At 40.9% G+C, this 24889-nt stretch overlaps 1 protein-coding gene across 3 annotated transcripts in view; it reads right to left on the reverse strand.

Annotated features, from left to right (window-relative positions):
- ldlrad3 (low density lipoprotein receptor class A domain containing 3) overlaps window positions 1-24889 on the reverse strand; it is a 110798-nt gene that overhangs the window by 2070 nt on the left and 83839 nt on the right. For 2 of the 3 annotated variants that reach the window (XM_034686609.1, XM_034686607.1), the window contains exon 5: window positions 572-974. In XM_034686609.1, coding sequence (XP_034542500.1) covers window positions 572-974 — 403 coding nt within the window. The remainder of the gene's footprint in view (window positions 1-571; window positions 975-24889) is intronic. The other variant, XM_034686608.1, reaches the window with a different exon arrangement.

The raw sequence follows: 24889 nt of genomic DNA on the forward strand, positions 1-24889 counted from the left end.
TAATGATTCTGGACTGGAACCAGCAGCTATAACATGTCGTTTTGGAATCTAGATAAAAAACTCGCCCAACATGACTGTAAAGCTGAAATCCTCAAGCTTTTTGTAGCAAGAAGTGTTGTTTTGTTAAAAATATCAGAACCTGCTCAGAGCAATTGTTTTAGGAAATGCATCCTATCTTAATTTGAGTCTTTAAAAAATAATTAGTGATTCACTTTTAAAACAATTACATTTATCTTTTGTTTTCTAATGAAAAAGCTTCCACTTCATTAGGGGATTCATTGCTTATGCACTAAAAATCACATAAAAGCACCACTGGGACAAAGGCTGACTGATTGATCTGGCATTTAGCACTCTCTACTATAGAGGTGTCTGTGACTGGGATATTTGAATGAATTGGAAAAAACTTCCAACAACTAAATTAAATTCTGTTCCCACAGTTTGGTTTAAAAATAAGTACTATATTAGATTGTACTTTCTTAAAGACACAACTTACTCAGCTACAGCTTCTTGTTTTGTCCCTTTACGGATTTTAAGAAAATATTGTATACCTCTGAGTAATCATTCCTCTCACCTGACATCCAGAACAGCTTGTGAATATGATGGAGGTGAGTCCATGGAGGACAGTCCAGAGGGATACAGGGTCCCAGACAGCAGCTGCAGCGCCTGAGGAGTTGAATGGTACTGTCCAGCTGCAGTGGAGTCCATGGAGAGACCAGAACCCCCTGGGTGAACATGGCCCCGGTCCAAGATGACCAGACGGGACAACAGAAGCGGCTGATGGTGGTGGTGGTGATGTGAGCTCCCCCTTACGCCTCTGGGCAGCAGGACACTCCTCTTCCTCTGGTGATGGAGCACCAGGGCAAGCAATGCCACCACTAGGACGAAGATGACAGCGCTGCCGATGACAGCATAGGTGATGCTGGGGTAGTAGCGGAGGCGGTAGTCCAGTGTCACAAAATCCTGCCCCGGAGCTTCTGTGGAGGAGAGGAAGGATTATTGAGGATGGATGATGGAGGAGGTTGGGGAAAAGGGAAGATGGGTTTTGGTAAGGGAGACGAGGACAGGAATGGACTAAGATAGAATAGAAATGAGAAGGAGGAAGAAAAATGTTAGAAGCAATTGAAGGTGGTAGAAAAAGGAAGGTGAGTTGTGGAGTTGGGGAGTGGCGACTTGAAAAAAAGGGGAACATTGTATTTCAGTTTCATTTTGAATTGTGTTCTGTGTAATTCAATAAAAGCAGGAGATCAGTGTGCTACATTATAAGCAAAACTGCAGTCAGACTCTCCGAGGGGCATCCAGGGACAGGACAACAAATAGTGTATCATGCACAGTGAAGAGGCTAGTTTGAGCTGCTGGTCTGCAAGTAGCAACCTGACTCTTTATTATAAATACAAGAAAAGGAACAGGGAGGCTGCAAAATTCTTTGCAAGGGCATAACAGCTTACAGCAGTTTCAGATAAAACTCGACTTGGGCTACTGAGCGTTGAAGATGGGAGAAGGCAGAGGAACCAGGGGCCGTCACAGATTACCATGTTTGTCGCAGGGGGGAAAAGGGATGTCTGCAAACTACTTAGAGAGCCGTGGCCAGCAGTAAAAAAAAATGCAGAGCAGCCAGCCTCGCTGCCTGAAATGAGGGAAGGGACTCCTGTAATTCCAAAGAGCAGTGCAGCTTATTATTCCAGATAGGATAAGGGAATAGCACTTAAATATTACCGCTGACTGATATTACAGAGTGAGAATTTCAATCAGGCACTCTGGTTAAGGCTCATGCAAATGGTGTTTCTGGTTCTTACCAGCACACCAGCACACCAGCACCAAAGAGGGAAGGAAGGAGAGGATCAGGAGCTGTATTTATTACTGAGGTAACCGCAGTAGGACTGTGCTAATGAGAAATGTGCTACATAAAAGTATTTTACAGTTCCTGTTTGAGTTTAAATTAAAACAAATGCCTCAAGGGGCTGTAAACATCAAACCTCTGTTTGCCTCGTTAAAGTTCAAAACACCAAGTGCAACACTTTCTATGTTCTGTGCTCAACATTTCTGTGTTTCTGCTCGGTAGATGGTGCAGTATATATGCTTAAAAGACTTACATTTCTGCACACCAGCCATCATGTAGACTGTCTAAGTTATTGCCCAAAAAGCCTGCCAGAGAGGGGTCATTACGAAATATCTGGACGTTGGATCAATAGTTTGAAAATGCTTCCATCTGTAAGGATTAAATCCTCTGAAACTGCAAAGCAGGCAGCCGTTTGACTCTTTTTGAAGTACTCCAGACTTACAGGCTCTTGGGGGATATTGTGTTTAGCACAGAGCAGAGATTCCCCCCAAATGTACAAGCTAGAGCAACAGGGCCTCAGAGAATTTAACGCAACATGCACAGCTCTACAAAGAGTCAACTGAAATGACCCGGTTATATTAAGTTACATGTCTGATCCAAAAGCTTCATAAAGTACAGAATCTATAAAAGAAGACTCTCCTTTCTTATTCCTTGAAGATTAATAAACTATTTATATGAACTGGACTTAAAATCATACACCCCTTTAAGGTCACAATGTGTTTTTATACAGGATAGTTACACTTGGAAACTGATTTCTGCAAAGTCACTTTAAAGCTATAGCTAGCAATGGGATTAGCATTAAGCAGGGCTCTCAAGTTTTGAACTCAGTTCAGAGTGAGATTTTGTCAGCGGATTGTATTCATAGTAATTATCCAGATTTATATAGGCTTTATTTTGTATTTTATCTTAATAATTTTGACTGCCCTCTCTCTTACTCTCTCCCTAGCTCTCTTTATTTTTGTGAAAAAGTAGTCATTTCGTTCAGTAAATATTCTACGAAATCAACTGACTAGATGACTGTACACATTGGATACAGGGCTCCAGCATCTTCTAATCAAAGACTGTATAAAATATGGACGTAGTATCTGTGATGTCACCCATCTGTTTCTGAAGCACTGTTTTTAGGCCAGTCGGCGGCAGTGTGACGTAAAGAGGCGGAGTTTGAGCCTCCTAGCCAACAGCTACAGTGTTCCTGCAGTCAGCTGTGCTTCTCATTGGAAGACTTGTAATCTCAATATCTTCGAAATTGGCGTGTTAGAAAAAAATTCACCCCTCTCACAGTGTGAGCTGATCAAGAAATGAGCTATCTAGACTGCACTCGTTTTTTGTACGAGGCTGTAAACATGTTTATTTCTGCTGTAAAGATCGCCTTTTTCTCATTCATGTGTATGTGACTTCCGGTACTTCCGGAGCCAGCCTCAAGCGGATCCTCGATGAACTGCAGCTTTTAACACTTCCGCATTGGACTCATATTTTTAGACCGAAGGTTGCCGCTTGCTTCTAATCTGCGGTCAGTCTGCATTGCACATGTGCATCCTTTTCTTAGGAACGTAATGTTGTTGCGTTGTTTTACCCGGATACAGTGATGCTATTTTTTGACTGGCTGGTGGGTAGCTATATTTCTTTCTTTCTTTTTGATTGGCTGGTGCGTGGAAAGCTCATTCTGAACTCTACGGGAAACACACTTGATTCCTACCTGTTCCACAGTTTAAAGAAAAGTGGCGCAACTTGGTGGATGCTGTCCTAGTAATCATTCTGCGTGAGAAATACAAAGTTTGGCGTGAGCGTGTGAACAGGTTAAAATGCGTGTATCTAACGCCCAATGCGTGAGACTTGAGAGCCCTGCATTAAGGCTGTTATAAATTGACAACAGCTAACTTGGCTCTGTTTGTTTAACCTTTACAAAAAAATAAAATCAAAATAAAATCAATCAAAATGTCAATTGAGATATCACCAGGGTTGTGCTGGGGGTATTTTCTGTTTAGACAACAGGAAGAGACAGATTTTTCCAGAAATATTATGACACTTATAGTGATCATAACACTGTTAACTTTCTTGTTGAATCAAACAAACCACACATTAAGACCTAATTAATGAGCTTTAGAGGTGTTTGTATGCAATGTTTGTACTTCCAGTTAGTTTGAGGTGAGTTGTTTCCCCCCTGTAGCTTGTGTCAACTAAGCTAACAAGTCAGTTCCTGTAGTCCACTTGTTGTCGTCCACATGGGCAAGACACTGAACCCTGTATGGCTGCCAGATGACATAACCAATAGGGCATGAATGCTTATGAATGAAATCCAAATACAGAAAGTCACTTGAGGTGCAGGTATGGTTTAGCAATTCAGTCACACCTCATGTACAGATGCCATAGTCCCGAAGCGGGTTCAATTCCAACCCACTGCACTATGCCGCATGACATTCCCCACTCTCTTTCCAGCCTTTACTATCCACTGTCCTGTTCTCTAAATAAAGGCATAAGCATTTACTTAGCAGCCTCTACTATCAGTGTGTGAATGAGTGAGTGCATCGTTTAGTGTAAAATAAATTTGAGCGGTCAGAAGTCGAACAAATACAATTCCATTTGCTAGATTTGGTTCCTACTTAAAGCTATGAACAAGATAACTTTGTCTACTTTGTCTTTAACCTGTGGAAAGACTGGAAGCCATTTTGCTCCAATATCTAAGAACTGATAGTTTAAGAAAAGAGTGTTGGGCTTAGAGAGACCCTCAAAGCTCAGTATTTGTCAGAGCATCTGTTTGAACACAGCAGAAAGCAATCATTAAAGGAGAGTTTTTTCTGGACTTGTTTTCTCTTTTTTTTTCCGGGAACCATGCTGCATGTTTCCTGTCAACCTGACCTTGAAGGCCTGTGGGAGTCTTTGTCTGTGTGTGTGTGTGTGTGTGTGTGTGTGTGTGTGTGTGTGTGTGTGTGTGTGTGTGTGTGTGTGTGTGTGTGTGTGTGTGTGTGTGTGTGCGCGCACACCTACTCAACACATACTGTTGAATTCCCTAACAACAACCAGCCTGGCATAAAGCCTATTTATGTCCCAGTGTGTAGTCGGGGGCCCCATAGCTTAATTAAATCTAATCTAATTCAGATACTCCACCCGCCCGCTGCCCCAACCAGCCACCAGCCAATAAAACAAGCCCCCCCCCCAACCCCTCCCTTCTGATTTAAAATTGCCCAGTCCTTCACGCTACCAATTAATTATGAACTGGACTCTCAGCAGAGAAAGACCAAAACAAAGATGAATTATTTCCATAATTATCTAGCAAAAAAGCTTAAATAAAGAGATCCCACCGCTGCCACCCTATGTGGCCTATCAGGTTTCAACGCAGTCCTCTGGGAGCAGAAAAAACACACACAAAAGGAACTCATAATGCTGTAACATTAACAATAGAAACATATTCGCTACAGTAGTGATAAAGGCCTGAAAGACTGTTACAAATCACACAGGAGATGAAAAGACAGGGAAAAAAAGAGAAAGAGACTGAGGCGAGCTATTCCTCTGTCAAAGGAGAGAGGTCCTGTGTGTGTCTGCCCCCCTGCTGAGTTTGTGATTGAGGTCTGTGTTCAAGTTTCAGCCCAATTTTGGGCTCTCAGTTGTAGTAATCGTACAAAGGAAGGTGTAATCATGACATGCAATGATATTTGAGGGGGGTCTCTGAGTAACAGTGGTAACTCTGATTAAAGATAAAATAGTACTCATCTGACAGCAGTACCTAATGAAAGCATACACACTTTATGCTGCTGTAGAGCAGTGTTAAAGTTGTTATTTTGGTCTTTGTCTTACTTTAGGCTTTTATTCCTAAATTCACTTTCTTTGAAGAAGAATGGATTCAAACATCAAAGTCGTCCGTCTAAAGCCAGATGTTGCGTTAAAGGTACTTCAAAGGAGAAAGAAAGCGGCACACTCAAGACGCAGACTTTTTGATTCAAGTTTTCTGCATCAACATGTCGTATGTCTCCTTTGAGACAGAAACAAGTACTGATGTGAGCAAATTCAATTCAAGTGATTGTTTTCTTTCTTTTTAGGCTTTAAAATATTTCAGTCACCCAAATCTGTTCTGATGGGTGTGTTCAATACTGCATGTACTCTTAGTGCTGGGTCAAGCTAACATTTCAAAGTGTTACTTTATACCAAATTCATTTGAGCAAACTGTCATGATCAAAGCTGAACATCAAAGAGGCTTTGCTTCATTGTCAAACCTGACATGAAAGGCTCAAGCACAGTTCATGCTGGTGACCGAGAGCAAAGCTGCTCAGACACTGCTGACCTCAGAGGTAATGTCCAAAGTGAAGGAATCTTTTCTTTTAGCTCATTTAATTCTATTTTGCTCTGGGTTACATTACAAAAATTGAATTCAATTGCTGCTGGAATTGATATTTCAAATTCCTGCTGGATGTATGACAGATCAGCTAAGTTAAACCATGGATATACTGCACCTCAGTACAGAGCTGAGTAAAATTCAATCCCAATTCAATATTGACTAAGACATACCTGGATTCCATTTTTTCTGCTGTAATTAAGTTCCACTCTATTGATTATTCATTACAGTACAGTGGTTCTGTATTCTATGCATAGTATTGAATCAATATCAAACCAAAATCTAATTGATTGTGAGGTTCTTAATACCCAGCCCTAATAAATCAGACCAGTAAACTCTTAACCAGGAGTAATCGTAAACCCATGATGTAGATTTGAAGCTGCAAAAAGGTAACTTGTAAGAAAGAAAAAACAATGCTAACAGATACGTGGTTGGAATAAAGACCTCAATCTGTCGCAGTGTCACCTATACTTTTTCAGTATGTGGTTAGAACAGTTGGCTGAAAGTCGATAAATGCTATTTAAGCTAGATTAAAAGGTGGATCTTGGGAAAGCTAAAAGTTGAGATAAATACTTATAGAGGCTAAGAAATGCTAAGCTACAAATAATAGATACTGTACACTGAAACCTACATGTCCATTCTGATTGGAAGTCTTAAAAATGTGAACTCATGAAATGCAGAGGATGTTGTTTGAGAAATACCAAAGTAGAGTAAATTGCAGTAGTCCAGCCTGGATGATATTAATGCATGAATCCCTGTTTCCAGATCAGATGGTGATAGGATATGTCGGAATTTTGATATGGTTCTGAGTTGGAAGAGTGTGACCTGACAACTGAATTTGTCTGTTTAAATTTAAATCACTGTCAAAAATAACCCCAAGGTTTTTTGCATGTCTGAGGTAAGTGGAGAGGTTATCATGGTTCTACGTTATAACAGTGGTGTGATAGGGGGGGCAAAGATAAATATCTCTTTTGTTTTCTTATCTTACAGAAGGAAGCTGTCAGCCAGCCAGTCCTTGATATCATGAATACAGTTCTGTAAAGCTGTTATATCAGTTAGATCTGAAGAAGTAAGGGGAAGGTAGATCTGGGTATCATCAGCATAGCAGTAGAAGGAGATGTTGAGAGTTTGGATGATTCTTCCTAAAGGGAGCATGTGAACACTGAAAAGTAGTGGACCTAAGACTGAACCCTGGGGAACCCCACATGTGATATTTGCTGGTGTGGAAGATAAGTTATCATTGTAAACAATGAATTGTCTGTTTGAGATGTAAGAATGAAACCAAGTCATCTAAGTTATATTCCTTATTACAGTTTCAAGTTATCTTCATGCAGGATGATTTTCATTTGTATTATGGTCCAATTGTGTTTGAAACATGATAATACAGGTCCTGATTTTGGGCCTGGCAACCTGTGATTGGACAGTGGCATTAACACTGAACCATAAACCTCGATAGAGATGTGGCATAGCTTATCCAAGTCATTATTATTATATGGTCAGATCTGCCTCCAAAAACCCACAATAGCATCTGTCTTAAATACCAAACTTGAAGCTTTAAAAACGTAAGACACAGGCCAATGAATGATGTCACTGGGGACTTCCACCACTAACATACAGTCTATACTATATTGTTACCATTACTGCATTTACTCATTTTGGGATCTGTCTTATCTATGTTGCACAATCAACAAACATCTCTTGATGGACTAATTCTATCAAGAGATACATTCCTAATTACAAGCCATCTTTTTCAAATTGCAAATAAACAAATGGAAACAAGTGTTTCAAACTCACTTTAAATGGAAATAATCTAAACTGCAATTATGGATATATCCGTTTCAACAGTGAAGTCAATTTTGATGTTGTAATTTATTTGAAAATTATGGTGGAAGATAAGTATTTGGTCAATAACAAAAGTTCAACTCAATACTTTGTAACATAACCTTTGTTGGCAATGACAGAGGTCAAACGTTTCCTGTAAGTCTTCACCAGGTTTGCACACACTGTAGCTGGTATTTTGGCCCATTCCTCCATGCAGATCTCCTCTAAAGCGGTGATGTTTTGGGGCTGTCGCTGGGCAACACGGACTTTCAACTCCCTCCACAAATTTTCTATGGGGTTGAGGTCTGGAGACTGGCTAGGCCACTCCAGGACCTTGAAATGCTTTTTGCGGAGCCACTCCTTCGTTGCCCGAGCGGTGTGTTTGGGATCATTGTCATGCTGGAAGACCCAGCCACGTTCCATCTTCAATGCTCTCACTGATGGAAGGAGGTTTTGGCTTAAAATCTCACAATACATGGCCCCGTTCATTCTTCCCTTAACACGGATCAGTCGTCCTGTCCCCTTTGCAGAAAAACAGCCCCAAAGCATGAGGTTTCCACCCCCATGCTTCACAGTAGGTATGGTGTTCTTGGGATGCAACTCTGCATTCTTCTTCCTCCAAACACGACGAGTTGAGTTTTTACCAAAAAGTTCTATTTTGGTGTCATCTGACCACATGATATTCTCCCAATCCTCTTCTGGATCATCCATATGCTCTCTGGCAAACTTCAGACGGGCCTGGACATGTACTGGCTTAAGCAGAGGGACACGCCTGGCGCTGCAGGATTTGAGTCCCTATCGGCGTAGTGTGTTACTGATGGCAGCCTTTGTTACTTTGGTCCCAGCTCTCTGCAGGTCATTCATCAGGTCCCTCTGTGTAGTTCTGGGATTTTTGCTCACCATTCTCATGATCATTTTGACCCCACGGGATGAGATCTTGCGTGGGGCCCCAGATCAAGAAGATTATCAATGGTCTTGTATGTCTTCCATTTTCTTACAATTGCTCTCACAGTTGATTTATTCACACCAACCTGCGTACCTATTGTAGATTCACTCTTCCCAGCCTGGTGCAGGTCCACAATTTTCTTCCTGGTGTCCTTCGACAGCTCTTTGGTCTTGGCCATGGTTGAGTTTGGAGTCTGACTGTTTGAGGCTGTGGACAGGTGTCTTTTATACAGATAACGAGTTCAAACAGGTGCCATTAATACAGGTAACTAGTGGAGGACAGAAGAACTTCTTAAAGAAGAAGTTACAGGTCTGTGAGAGCCAGAAATCTTGCTTGTTTGTTGGTGACCAAATACTTATTTTCCACCATAATTTACAAATAAATTCTTTAAAAATCCTACAATGTGATTTCCTGGATTTTTTTTCTCATTTTGTCTCTCATAGTTGAAGTGTACCTCTGATGAAAATTACAGACCTCTCTCATCTTTCTAAGTGGGAGAACTTGCAAAATCAGTGGCTGACTAAATACTTTTTTGCCCCACTGTATGCACTCCCCCTTTGATGGCTTGAGCCTTGCTTTGAATTTCAATATAAAAGTTATCTGGGGCTTTTTTCTAATATTGTTGGACTTGTGGGAAAGAAGACAAATGTTAGCTTATTTAATATTTGGTGATCTGTCAAAACAGCCAGAATGACTGAAACAAGTATAATTTACAAATATATTTTTCATGATCATTAGTTAAAAAACAAGTAAGACTAACAGCTTGTCTCAGTTCTACAAAGAGCAGGCATCCTGCAAGTGGATCAGAGAGTGGTTGAGATTAAAGTGTTTTCTCTCGAGGGAGTAAACACTACCCCAGCACTAGGACATTTTGGAGTGTTTAGTGGTGAAGCTGCATGTTCTGAGTGGTGTACACATGGACCTACTTGTGATCTGCATTAATAACAACACTCCGCAGCTCTCCCCTCCCAGTGACATAGGCACCTCTAACATTGCTTCTATATTGTATTCATAAACTCATAAACCTTTCGTATGTGGAGGGTTGGGGAGGGGGGCAAGGTGCAGCCTTTCAACTCAGCCACTTTAATTACATCAGAGTGTCTTCTCCCCACATTTCTCCTCTCCCCCTTTCCAGTACTCCTGCGCCTTTTGTTTTCCCCTCCTTTATTACATCCCTTCCCCTTCCATCTCAGTTGGTTCCCCCTCTCTTCTACAGCCACCATCCCACCCTGCTCTCCTCTTGTTGGTAATTTACCGTCAAGGAGAGTACACATACCCTGCCGTTATGATATACAACAACTGCACTCAGCTTGGATTGTACACTCCATAAAATACTTATCAACGATGAAAACCTACCCAACTTCCATTTCTCCTCTTTTCTCTCAACACTCTCCCACCCTGTTCCCTGTTTTACAGCATTCCTCTCTCTTCAGCAGTCCACTGTTTTTTTTGTTGTTTGCATTTTATTATCTCCAGCCTGCATCAATTCTATAACCCCTGCATGAGAGGAAGGAATCAGAGGGCTGTAAAGAGGTCATTAACAATACAACAGTGGACAAAGAAGTGGAGCCCAAATAGGAAACAAGTTTATATGTCCAAAGAGAGAGAGAGAAAGGAAAAATAAGGACAGCATTTAGTGTATCGTGCAAATATTTTACCTCCCTTTTAACAGACTGAGAGGGCTGAAATCCACACGCAATTATGAAATCTATTACAAGAGACAGAGTAATACACACCCCCTGCTGTTTGCCTCCAGGCACAGGAACACACTGGATCTCTTTTTGAGTTGCTCTTCTACATTTTCTGTGCCATACTTTCTAAAGCTGGCAAACCAACCATAATGTTCTTTGACAGTTCTCTTTTCCTCTCTATGACTGTATGAAAGAAAACACTTAAACTTGTGATGGCCTCGTGAGGGGCTTGACTCACTGAGGTTATATTGGGTAAAGTTAGAGACGTACTGAAGTACATTTATCTGTACTTTTGAGAGTACAACGTACAGTAACAAGAAGCAGGGCTTGAAGCTAACTTTTTTTTTACAAGGTAGCACTGGTGCTAACTTCCTTTAAAAAGTTAAGAGCATCTCACAAAAGTGAAGCAACTAAAATTTACATATTAACATTTCTTTACTGAAAAACAACACTGCTACTAGGGCTTTACATATCCTGGGACCAGAATTTGAAATGTGGTCTCCTGGCTCTCCATCCCTCTTGGCATTTCTTGTGTTTGGCTCTCTCAGCCTGTTTAATCAAGCTCTTGTGCTTAAAATGCCTGGACTCTTTGGCAAACACAGTGTTACCTGCAACATTTGTCTCACAGGAGTACATGCAGTGCATTGTGCCATTTCCATAGCCGAGCCATTCAGAGTCTTTACGCCATTCTCTCCAAAAACTGTGAGCGTTCTTTGCCACTGGTGCATCCAAATTTACCACATCACAATCGCCATCCCCAACTTTAGGGGTTACATTTTTCCAAAATTAGAAGGTCTACAAAAGAAATTCCTCAGCATTCTCTACATCTTCTGCCTTCAGCTGTTCTGATTCCGCGCTAGTTAGCTTTCTGTCACGTGTCAGGGAATCATGGTGAAAGGGGGTGATTGAAAAAAATCTTAAACCAGCATTAAAGGATAAGAATGTCAAGCTGAAGTTTAATTGGTTATGTAAGGTTTGGACTGAATTGAACCAGAGTTTGATCACAGAGAAAAGACAGTTACCAAAGTGGTCAAATGTTGAACTCTGAGAATATTGAAATGCATATCTCGGTACTCGGTCAAGGCAGATGGCTGTCTAACATGAGTCTTGTTCTGCTCAAGGTTTCTGCCTGTTAAAAGGAAGTTTTTCCTTGCTGCTGTAACTAGCTAAATACTGCAAGGTGCTCTGCTCATGGTGGATTAAGACGAGATAAGACTGAGTCCTGTCTTAAGAGGGGCTGGATCTTACCCTGTCTTAAAGTTGGGTCTTAGTTAACAATTTAACATAGAATACAGTCTAGACCTGCCATTTGTGAAAAAGAGTCATGAGAGTGTCATTGTTGTGATTTGGCGCTATACAAATAATGGTTGTTGATTGATTGACAGATTGATTGATTGACTTATTGACTGATTGATCTCTTAGCTAATTGATATGCTGCTGCTTAGTCTAGCAAAATGCAAAATGCTGAGACAATTTTGGTTTTAAACATAATAACACTCTGCTCAGTCTGCATCCTGAGCGGGGAATACTTGCATAGCACCTTTGTACTCTTCCAACCACTACAGAAACACTCACACACACTTTCATACACTGATGGAAAAAGCTAATCAGGTGTAATTATAACACATTCACACACAATCACAAAACGGTCGACCAGGGGAAAATTTTGTAATCAGTGAGTTGCCAAAATCACTTCAATATTCAGATTGGAGGTGCCAAATTACTTTGTGTGTGCACGTTGATGTGACAGAATTACTATCCATATTTAAGTATATTTATCAGATTGTTTACTAGTCTTCTCTCAAACTCTTAAATACTGACTCCAGTTTCCAACAGAAAAATCCTGTTCCCTGAGTTACACTGAACAAGCAGTACTTTGTGATGTTTAAGTGACATCTTATTTCAGTAAACTCACTTTTGTGTGTGTCTGTGTATGAGTGAGTGAGTGATATGAACTGAGGCTTGCACACAATCACACAATGATCAAATTAAATTAAAAAACAAAACCTCCATTGAGGAAGGCTACAGAACAAGATATAACAGAACACTGGGGCACAAACACGGCCACAAACAGAAAATTGTATGCAGCTACTGAAGCAAAGTGAGGACCAATGTTAGTGCACAATGGGCTATTGAGTATGCAGTGATTAAAACAAGCTGTGAAGCATCCTTTTGTCGGTCTTTAATCAAACTATGCTGCAGATCAACAACAGACATGCTGTTGGGTTGATGAGATTCAAGCACCTTTTTCGCCGAATGGAGCACATTCCTTTTTCCGGATTGGGTACCTGCCATTGAATACTCTGACTAAAACCTGTCGGGATATGCTCATTTTGAAGATGAATGAGAAACATAAAATGAAAAGAAATGTAGCTAATAAAAGACTCCACATGTATTAATTGCCTCACTTTAAAAGCTTCTGAGTAAAGGGAATAAAGATATTTCCCCTCCTCTGGCTCATTCCTGAGGGGAAAGATAGGACCTGCACAGATGTGCGGTACTTTCCCTATGCACTGAAGACTCATTTCATATTCACAAAGTGCCATCTCTTGAAGAGTCCAAAGTTGGAGAAAAACTAATCATCCCCTGACTTCTGCATTCCTGGCTCTGCTGCTGCGTGTCAAGTGTGGTCACAGCAGGAATTCCCCTTATTGCAAAGTCACTTTGTGTGACGCTAATTACAGGTGTGGGGCTGCTGGCTCACAGCTACGCCCACATTGACAGAGTAATAAAAGTAAGGGCTGAGCCAGGGACAAGCTTGGCAAGCTCAAAGCTCAGTCAGTTAGTCCAGTATGTGTGAAGAACTTGGAATGAGTAGAAAACCACTAGGGGGCAGACTGTTCTCATGTTTCTTAGCAAAACACACACATACATCTTCATACACTCACACACACATTTACACTTCATCTCTATGTATTGGGCAAGCATCCAAAGCAGGGGGAGGGCTAATGTTGGGTTGAGTGGTGGGTTGCAGGGGCGGGGTGGGGGGTGCCATCTGGCTTCAAACACCCTCAAACAGTTTCACACACAAGCAGTTAATATACAGTCCGCACTGACACCAGAGACACATTTGTGAGAAAGCCATACACAAAGTTCATCAAAAAGTAAAGTTCAAACGTTTCCACGCACCCACACATTCACACACAGAGTGCTTTCAGATGCACAAATGAGTGAAAACAGCAACACAAACAGAAACGCAGAAAGCCTTTCATCCTGGTCCAAAGCGAGCTAGCTAAACCCGTGCCACATGGTGGAGAAAAGTGAAAAAAAATGGGGGAGAAGCTACAAACAGCAACTTGTGGGTTGTTTGGTTCACTCGAGTCTTACTTCACTAGAGCACAGAGGAACCTAGAGAGTGAAAAACAAACTCTTAAAAGTGATGGTGGTGGCTATGGTTGCAATAAACTTCACTTAAAAGGACTACAAAACTCAAACTACCCCAATTTTACTGTCTTTCTGACCCAATTCTCACCTGCTATTTTACTCAAGTCTTCATCTGGAATATAACAGTCACGCCACTGCTTTTACTTTTCACAATCTCTCTTTCTCAGTGTCTGTATTCTTTTTGCACTGGGAGCTAGTCATTTTCTATGCACACTAACACTGGCGAGCAGAAGAGACATCTATTTTTCAACAGAAACACATGTAGGTGAGGTGACTGTACAGAATGTACTTTTTCTTGTACCCAACATCCAAAAATACAAGCTTTAAGTTTAACAGCAGTCGTTTTTTTGCAGCAACATCTGAAAGTTTCAACGTTTGAGATTGAACGTGGCTTATTTTGGTACTTCATCTTGGATAGCAGCCGAGCAGACCCTGCTTCTATTTCCAATTCATGAGTGGACACTGACTAATGCGATCCAATCACTCTGCAAGCCAGATTAACTCTAGAGGTGGTCCGGCTGATCCAGTCACACGCTGATAGTGTTCTTCCTCTGACAAACTTATTTTCTAAACCGTGATAAGGCGTCCAGATACAGATCCAACTTTAATTTCAAGCATAAATGGGGTCCGTGCCTTAGCTCCATTCCAGTTTGTGTTTTCACCATTGCACTCCAGAGGTAGAGTGTCTGTCCGTGTGCTAGACTTCACTGATGAGACCAGAAAACGGTGATAAATGGCTCTGGGTAAAAGCTTTGGTGCTGTGGAACACTAAGGTTTGTTTTATCCAGCAGAGACCTGATGTCCTCACTTAATGTTGGACCAAATTCTGAATGGGTCCTCAAAAGAGAAAGTTGGATTTTGCATTATACATTTCTGCTTCACAAAATTCAACAATATTTTAGCGTATGTTACACCTTCCCTTTCAAATTATATGTACTTTGGACAAGAAAGTAAAGCAACACTAAAGTCTCTGATTTTACAAAACTGGCATTGTAATGTAGAACCTTGCGACTATTTAGCCCCAAAGGAGTACTTTAAACTCCTACTCTCTCTCTTTATCTTAAAGATTTTAACCCTTTTCTTTTCTTTGTGATCCCCCTTGTTGTCTTCTGTAATGCATTATAGTTTTCATCAACCTCTGCTGCCAACAAACTCCCCCCCTAGAGGAACATAAAAGATTGATTGATTGAAGCTGCTATGCTAAGCCACGCCGGGAAGCAGAACATGTAAACTGCTTGGTGACAGGATGGTTTCAGATCCCTTCGGCATTCTAGAATTAATATTCATATCCCTCGCTGTCACCCCGTTCCTTTTGCTGTGCCCTGTCATGTACTGTACGTCTGTTCTTGTTAGCGTGCTCAGAGAAAGAGGGAATTAATGGGCAGACTGCGTGTGTAGTATCCTGCAAGCCTGCCTATCTTTTTTCCTCATGAATACCTCTGGCATTTCTTTATGGTTTCATGGGAGGAAGCACTATATGCACCTCTATATTTGTGTTTTTCTCTGTCTTTAATACTGTCCCCCCCGTCTGTCTATATATCACTCTGTGTGAATGTGTGTGTGTTTGAGAGGCGCTTTGGGGAAAGGGAGGTTTTCATGCTTCATCGGGCCTCTATTTGCCTGTCCTGTAATAACTTGTCCGCTCCATTGCTTGCCACTATCAGACCCCCCATAACACTCAGTCACAGCTTACTGTGGGCTGCTAAAAGAGTGGAGGGGAGCAGGGTTAGAGTTAATGGATGACATGAGCATCTGGAGAACATTCACAAAGCAGGAGAACGAGGGGGAAGAGAATCTAAGGATAGATGGGAAGGAGAGGGGGGTTGAAGGGAAGGTAAAAGAAGGATAGTAGACTGAGCAGCCATTGCAGAAAGGTAATATGTTGACTGTATTATACAAGAGAGCAAGGTTTGGGTTGATGAAAGTTCTTCAGCTGATTAATAGAGTCTTACTGTAAAACAGTTTTCAATATCAAGAGTCAAACAGATTTGCTATGCAATGATGCCGACTTTGGCTAGTGCTTTACAATAATGATGGCATGAGTGCTACAATGATAAAACATCTTCTATAAATAGTACACCCAAGCGGCAACCTCCGGTCTCAAACTATGAAGCCCATGCTGAAGTGTTATAAACTGCAATTCATCGAGAATCCGGAAACCACATAGACATGAATGGAAAAAAGACGATATTTACAGCATTAATTAACATGTTTACAGCCTGGTTCAGAAAACGGCTTGGCTCTTTGTAGCTAACCACACACACTGTACGGGGGGTGAATTTCTTTCTAACACAACGGTTCAGAAGATATTAACATTACGAGTTTTTGCCCAAATAAGGACATGACTGACTTGACTCCCGGATGGGAACACATAGCTGTTGGCTAAGAGGCTCAAACTCCACCTCTTTACGTCACACTCTGCCTGGGTGAGTTCCGCATTTCCAATATGGTCTGCTGCCGTCGATTGGCTTCAAAACAGCTCTCAGGAACAGATGGGTGACGTCACGGATACTACGTCCATATTTTATACAGTCTATGGGTACACCTTACGAGTCATCTAATTTATGTGACGTTATGTATGTTATGTGAATATAGTTTAAAAACAAGATCGTTATGACTGCAATGTCATTGCTGCTGTGGTTTTAACAGACTATAATGTCATGACTGCAGTCACAGCAAAGACTGTGTCATCATTGTGATTATAGCCACAGCAAAGATTGTGATGTATTGTGAATAAAGTCCTGACGTAGACTGAGATATCATACTGACTACAGTCATTACAGTCTCACCCTCTCTTAATCTCCTCTATCCCTCTTTCCAACCCTAACTCTGTCGAGGCAGATGGCTGTCCAACCTGAGTCTGGTTCTGATCGAGGTTTCTGCCTGTTAAAAGGACGTTTTTCCTCGCCACTGTAACTAGCTAAATACTGCGAGGTGCACTGCTCATGGTGGATTAAGATGAGTTTTGCTTTAGCCCTGAAAACTAGAGAAAGTTTCTGCTTTGGCCACACATGTTAGTAATTTTACCTGAATTCCAGTCTTTGACTTGAGATATTCTCTTATGATAACAGAATAATAGATGTAATCATATCATATGTTATAATAAATAGTGGCAACAGAAATGTTACTTGTAGGATTTATGTATATGTAGATTAAATGGAAAAAAAATTAAGACATCATGAAGAAAAACTGTAATATAAGTTTGAAATACAGGTAAATCATGAGTGCGAAATGAGAGATGGAAAAGAACAGTGGCCTCTGCAGCACTGCGGGAACGATACAAAGGTATGTTCATAAATAAACAGCTTTGAATGTCGTTGAAAAGATGTGCTATGAATATCACTTAAGCTTGTGTATCACAGAGAATCAAAGTCAGTGGGAACACAGGGGTGCATCACTCATCCTTCTTTTTGTAGCATGTTGTTCACTTCAACTGAGGCACAGGAGTGGGAGTCTCAGCTCTTTCTTTTTTAAGAAACCCTCTCATTGCTTCTGAAGGACATGCCATGTTTTTTCAAGAGTGGAAGGGGGACTGGGGAGGGTGAGAGGTTGCTCAGTAGCTAGAGAGGCTTTGACTACAAGCCCGCCCCACCAAACCTGACGGACACAATCGCCATGGCAACTGTTCTTTGGTGCTTAAAGGTGAGTGAGGAAGGGGTGGAGGCTAGCATGTGAGTGGACACAAACAGAACTTACACTCGTCTGATGCAGGCGCCAAAAACAGATAACATCCCAAGCCAAGATGTGATGGAGATGAGTGATAAGCCTTTGGAGATTAAGAGTTCTATCCCACCCTGTGTGCATTTGCAGGGATGAGATCCTACCAGCCTCCTCAGGCGAGGACAGGAGACTATAATAAACTGTAGCCTGCGGCGAGACCGACAAAACAGCAGGCAGGATGACAAGCAGGAGTCACAGAGGAGAGACACAGACTTGTTTGACAGCCTCAATGACAGCGGGCTGATATGGGACGACTGAATGTTGAGGGGAAATGGTTTTAGTGACATCAAAACTTCCACACAGTGTAAAAGTAGCGCCGGTTAGGGATGGGTGTCGACGCAGGCTGGCATTGATGGAGAAGCATAATATTAATGAAGATTAAATGTAAAAACACAGAAATAAAGTCAAGAGCTTTTTTTTTTTTTTAAGTATTCCTGGCAAGAGGAGGATTTCACTTAATTACATGTTTTATTAAACATGCAACACACAATCTACAGTGTGTCTTAAAGCTGGGGTTGGTAATCAGATTTAGATATACTTTTTGTTATACTGGTTAAAATGATCTTTATGTCCTGATGGCAATCAATACATAATGTGTTCTTAAAAAAGAGCGAAGAAAAGCTGCTATCTACAGCCAGAGTAAACCTGGGAAAACACCAACCAATCACCGTTTTTGGGTCCCACAATTTTAAACCATTGAAATCCCGTCCTGCGGGGGGGGGGCGTCGTTTTGGAGGAGCTCCGAGGGAGGAGGGGAGGGGTTAGACGGAGTCATGAGGAAATGCTACATTCAAATTCATGCTAGTTTTCCGAGACTACCAACCCTAGCTTTAAGGACAAGAGAGCTAGAAAAACATGATGTTTGATTTAAACCCTTTCAAGAAGAAGAGCTGGTTTCTTGACAAAGGGTCTAAACTGGCACTGCCTGTGGGTAATACAATTACTATTGACTTGCATTACACACAACCCCACTTCAAAAAATAAATAAATAAAATATCTCCACATTCGCTTCTAAGTTGGTGAGTGCTTAGAGCGGTTCCACTGTCAAATCTTTGGGTGTGTACTCAGATGCAGACTTTAGAACGCCAAAGCAGTGGGAAAGTGGGTAATCTGAAAGTACCTGAGTCTGCATATTAGTAGACTCTCTATGGGACTTATCCAGAGTTTATCAAGAACTTGGTGTAATTAATAAACAGTATTGTGCACTCCCCCACAAACTGTAATTACACAAACCTGGCATTATTCAAGTATTCAGTACAGTTTGAAGGAAAAAAAACGTGATGCAGGAAAAACGAGCTTGGATGAGACGGAAAACCAAAAACAAGTTGATCTGAAATGTAGTTTACAAGGTGGTGAGCTTTATTTTTTATTTCCTATTTATTTCTTCATCTTTTTCATTTTCTTCTTTGTCTTTTTTGTCTTCTTCTTCACTTTTTTTTTCTTCTTCATCATCAATATAGATTGAGGTAGATATTGAAGGACTATATTTTCCTCTTATCATCTTCTTTGATGGTGCATTTTATTTGAGGCAACATGTGATGTCATGGTGGCGTGTCCACTTCCTAATTTGTATGCTATCTTAAGCTCTTACAAACTCAAAGAGGGGAGATGAGGATTGATCCTAAAAGAACAATTTCTCGTCAACAGACAAAACAACCTTAACAATGAACCTAATAAAATAATTTGAGATGCAGACGGGGTAAAACCAATAATTTCACAGGCACCAATGACAGGAGAGCAACTATTGTACAGTACACCCTTAAACTACAAGTCCATGTAGGGATATATCTGTTTTCAATTTTCGTGGAACGGACAACATGTGGTCTCATATTACACTCAGCTATCAGGGAGGTATTTTAAGTTTATAGCATGTTTTGATGTGAATCAGCTGTTAATGAGGTTGCACACAGCGGAGACGCTCAGCTGGGGGCTGCGACTGAGTGACAGGACTCCATGTGCGCTTTTTAAAGAGGATCAATGCGCAACTGCTGCCAACAACAACACGGACACAAAGGTTGATAACTTTAAACAGGACATTTCCCCACCTTTGGATACAAAGCCAACAGACAGGTTGGAATTGCTAGTACGCTATGTTTTCAGCAACATCAGAGCCGTCTGGGCTTTTCTGCCACTGGACTGATTATGACCCGGTTGCGCTCCCGGCTGACACCTGACCGAATACACACGTTTATTTTTCTCAATAACACTGTGACACTGTGAGTCTGAAGTACTTTTCTGTTAGTATTATGGGCCTTCACATTATAAGAATGTCCACAGAGAATATTTTTATGAGCCTGATCGTTGATATTCAGCGTGTTGAACATGTTGTACTCGTATTCAGTCAGTTAAATGCATTTTTTTGCTGTGGAAAATATAATTTAGGGGGAAAAAACGTATTTGGCCTTGTTTTTGACATAAGTATAATAATATTTTGTTTTATTGATTAATCGATAATTGATCCTTAACATTTCCAAAAATCGATCACGGAAAAACTAAAAATGTACATCCCTATCGGCACATGACATAAACTGGAGGTGACTGAAAGTAAAGTTGACATTAATTATCCTTTCCAATAAAATTAAACATATATTAGGTTATGTTTAGGGCACGTGCCTTCATGGAAACTCTGACAAATAAATCTATAGAGGCACATTTAATATTGGTGATATGTTTTGAATCCTTGAGGTAGCCTACACACCCTCTTGAGCATTAAAGGATGAAACCACCTATAAAAGCTCAGAGGAGAGCTATCCTCACATGTTATAAGATTACTGCATGGTTATTGCTGCTTTTTAAAGTTAAGTGGTAAAGCTGCCTGTGTAGATGTCAGTTTTATTGATCACATAAGTGGCAGTTAAGCCCTCAGTCAGTCTCGGGCTGCCACTCACAGGTCCACCTGCTGACTGCGCCCCAAAGTGGCTCTGTGGTTGGCAGTTCCACAGATGAGATTAAAGCCGGTTTAAAAGGTTGCTGTGGTGCAGGTCATTGTATCAGTAGTGACATTCTGACTCATAAAGACGCAGCGTCTGTCCTCTTTTGGGCTCTCATCCATGCAGTGTCGGATTTTGTGAAAAATCCAGAAGTGATGAACATTTGACGTCTCTTTCTGTGTAGCTATACTTTGAACTGGTAGCTGAAATCCATTTTTTTTAACGTTCAGGGAAAAAATTATATATTTACATTTAAAAAAAGTGTCAAAAACTGAGCACCTAAAGCTCTCATTCCAAAAACAGGAGATAATGTGTTATGATAAATGATATCTATACTGCATTCTGAAGATTTAACTGTCAAACAGAATCTCTGTGTTGCATTTTCATAGCATTACAAGCAATACTGCAGCAACCACAGCTTTTTTTTCTGACTCAAAACTGCACACATACGCTTCAGGAACACACAAGAACATGCATGAGCACACAGGCAGTGCATTCCTTGTGGTAACCTTATCTTTAAGGGGTTGTGGCAGCAGGAGGTTGTGTTTCAGCGAGGGAAGTTCCAGTTGAAAGCATTTGATTTAGTTCTTGCAGCATGGATCATAGATCAACAGACAGCACTAATTAAGTTGTGTAGAAACCTGCTGCTTAATTGCAATGCAAATATGAAGAGTGGAAGAGTAATTTCAGGTATTTTCTGCCTTGATTTATTTACCAAATTATATTTAAAATGTTGTCACTTAAAGCAGTTAAGATTTAGCATCAATAAAACACATTTTTAGAATGAGTGCCACTTTTATATATTGATGCATAATTTGTCCTGCTGAGGAAAGAAAATAAGAACACAACACATACACCAAACGCTGTGCGTGTGTTTCCGTGTGCATCTATCTGTATGCAGAGAGGCCATAGGCCAGCATGGACAGCCCACTCCAGGCTTATCAGTTAAAGGTACAGTGAGCAGCAGCCCACTTTATCCTGGCAGGCCACGCTACGATAAGTCTGAGCTCAGAGAGCAGAGGGGTACAGGAATGTCAAGCCCAGATCTGACTTCAGATCAAGTGGGATAAACCCTGTGAGGACACACAAATTCATTCACATACACACACTGTAATATTTTCACAGACACACAAACGTGTACAATGAATAACTTGTCTCTGAAAAGTCAAGCAAGGATACAAATCCAGTCCTCCCCCTTGCTTCCATTCTTGCTTTCATGGTTAAGAAACAGAGCAACACCCCTGATGCCCAGTCCACTGTCTAATCCCCCTTCCTTCAACAAAAGGCCTGGTCAGGCTGGAGGAAGCTTGAGGAGCCTCTGCGTCCTTTATCACAGTCAAACAACAGAGCAACAAAGCCTTTTGCAAAAGGTCTACAGCTCCTGAACTATTGTCTGTGTTCAGCCAGAGAGGAATCAGTAACCTCTGTCTAGGTGATAAGAGTCAGAGCATGATGGTCAGACGTGGAGCTCGTACTTATTACTTCAAAGTGTGACATTCAGTGATGGGAAAGAATGCAAAGGATTGGGAATCAGAGCCCGTGGGGAGGTTTGTACCTGGAGGTCACAGATAAGACTGGTCACATAGAGATAAGTGTTTGAACTCGCATGAAAAAGCATGGTGGAGCCAATCAGACGAGAACACTGGTTGAGCGTTGCTGTGCGGTCTGAAGGAACGATAACAAGGAGCTGTGCTGACGAAGAAAGAGCGGGGAGACAGAGAAGCATCCCAGCAGGAATCTTGGTTTGCCTAACCAGAAGGTACTCTAAGTATGTCACCATCTCTCCACAGTCTTATGCATACTCCCTGGTTATGATTTGATCTCAGTCTTTCTCCTGTCTTGTGTCCTCTTTTTCTCTTCCCGTGCTTCTGTTTGCATCTTGTTGCACACAGAGAGAGGAGCTGGAAATAGGTACCTGACGCCCTCTTGAAGACCAAAAAGATGATGAAGATGTGAGGAGCAGCAGCCTCGGCACCTTTTCCCCCAACTTTTTATGACACAACAGCTTAATTAACCCAACGAATGGAAGAAACTCCTCCTGTCACTGAAGGGCAAGGCTTTATCCTGACAAAGCCAATTAGGATCAATAGCTCTAAAATCAATTATGCATGTTCTGTACTGTGTGTCTGCACTATGCACAAGAGCCCCATGGCTTATTGGCAGCGGGGCTGCTTGTGTGTTTAACCTTGTGTTTAACATTAATACAGATTTTCTTTTCTCCTCTTTCTGCACAGCTTACTTGATATGTTTACTTATTCTTTCTCTTGCACACACATTCCCCCCAGCTTGGAGTTTTTCTTTACCATCTTTATCGACATCATCCTTTACTTCTTTTGATCACTAAAAGCTCAACAAATGTTTTGCTTTCCCCTGAACAAAATGTATTTTTGTCTCTTATCAAAAGAGTCAGTGTTTTTCTCCCAGTTGCTCCTTAAAGCCTCTTTCTGCAGGACTCTCTTTTAATGGGCTCGACAGCCACATTAACGGCTTCCTCCAAATCAATAACAGCCAGCCGCAGTGTATGTTAACATATACTTTCACTACATCATCTCCGACGTAATTGATCTCAAGTCCTTGCACAGGCACACTGGCTATACTTCTTTAATTAATGCTTTTGAAATTATGCACATTTATGCATGATCCCATCCATCAGCAGCAGGTTCAGGCATGCAGGCACTTATTTTGAAACGCAGCAACACAATCTCGCCCAAACAGCTGAGGATGAGACAGACCACACATCAAGCTACAGCACACGGGGGCAAATCAGTCAACTTTATGCCCATCTTATTAATAATGCAGCTTCCAGCTATGTGTCATCCGCAGCGTGGGGATGCAGATGTTGGAGTCATATGATACTGCACTGGGGACTTTGAACATACAGAAAAAAGTGCAGGGGTTGTATGTGGAGGTTCATCTTTCATGGATTTAATTACAGACACTAAAAGCAGGAACCCTTACACATTTGCCCCCAGATCATCTCTGTATGCATTCATTTTACAGAATAAATCAATATCTGTCATTACGGTATATGAAATTAGCTTGCTTTCTATACAGAAAACATATTTTCTAACTCACATTACAAAGAGCATCTAACATTCTCCCCTCATTGAGAATTAGTTAGTAGGAAAAAATAGATGGAGCAATAAGCCATAAAGGAGATAGGCTGCTGACAAACTGCAATTTGTGCTTTTTAGCAACATATTTTAAGTTTTACTTGAGCTGAGCAAATGGTCATATGAGGCTGCAATGCTCATTAAACACCCATTAAGAACATTTGGATGGGTAAGAAGTGAAATATGTCAGCAGTTCTGGTCAATTTAAAGCCCCTGTGAGGTATTTTTGCTTGTGATGAAACAGGCTTTAATTAATTCTGCTTTCTACAAAAGCAAACAAGAAGAAGAATATTAACTATTTCTATGGAGTTATTTCTGATCAATAAAACTGCTGCAGGGTAGGTTTCAGATTGACTAATTATGCTGCTGAAACATCCTTTTTGACAGTTCCTGAAAAGATTTTCAATGGGTGATATATTTGACTGTTAAAAGAAAGAAAGATGACACTTTAGTGTGTTAAAGACAAGGTTGGCAAAGAGATACAGCTTTGTCCAAACACAAACTGAAAGTTCCCCTCTGTTGCTTTAAGCAGCCAGACTGGTAAACTTTAATGTTCTAAGGTTTAGAACAGACCATCCTTTCTATGCTAAGATGCTAGCAGGATTACACGAAAAAAAGCAACATGGTTGTATAACATGTAGCTTCTATTATATTAATTCATGTGACAACGTGCAACATCTATGGTGGAGAAATATCTTAATCAGTAAGCAGTTATTTTAAAGGCTACCAAGTCAAGATCAAAATGTTTTGTTTGTCATTGTTTGCCTTCTCTGGGGAATAGAGTTCTATTCCAACAAATCCAGTCTGTTTTGTGGTCTTTTTCCAAACTAAACTAAGTCAAGATAATGGATGATTGAACTTACTTTAGTTTTGTTCAGTCAGCATGATTAATTAGTGTTATTGTACCATTCAAAATTAAGTTGGACCCAAACATTGCAAATAAGTAATGGTAATGTCAATACTTTATGTTCACTCAACATATTTACAATTAGTTGGTTCAACAAAATTGTGTCTCGCTAAATGAAAGCATTTTAATTTGGTGGAAATTCTTTCCATCATTTTATTCCGTTCACCCAACAAATTATTTCTTTCAGTGTAGCATGAGCACATTGGGAGAGAT

Source organism: Notolabrus celidotus, chromosome 6 (genome assembly GCF_009762535.1).
Source record: "Notolabrus celidotus isolate fNotCel1 chromosome 6, fNotCel1.pri, whole genome shotgun sequence".
Taxonomy (NCBI): domain Eukaryota; kingdom Metazoa; phylum Chordata; class Actinopteri; order Labriformes; family Labridae; genus Notolabrus; species Notolabrus celidotus.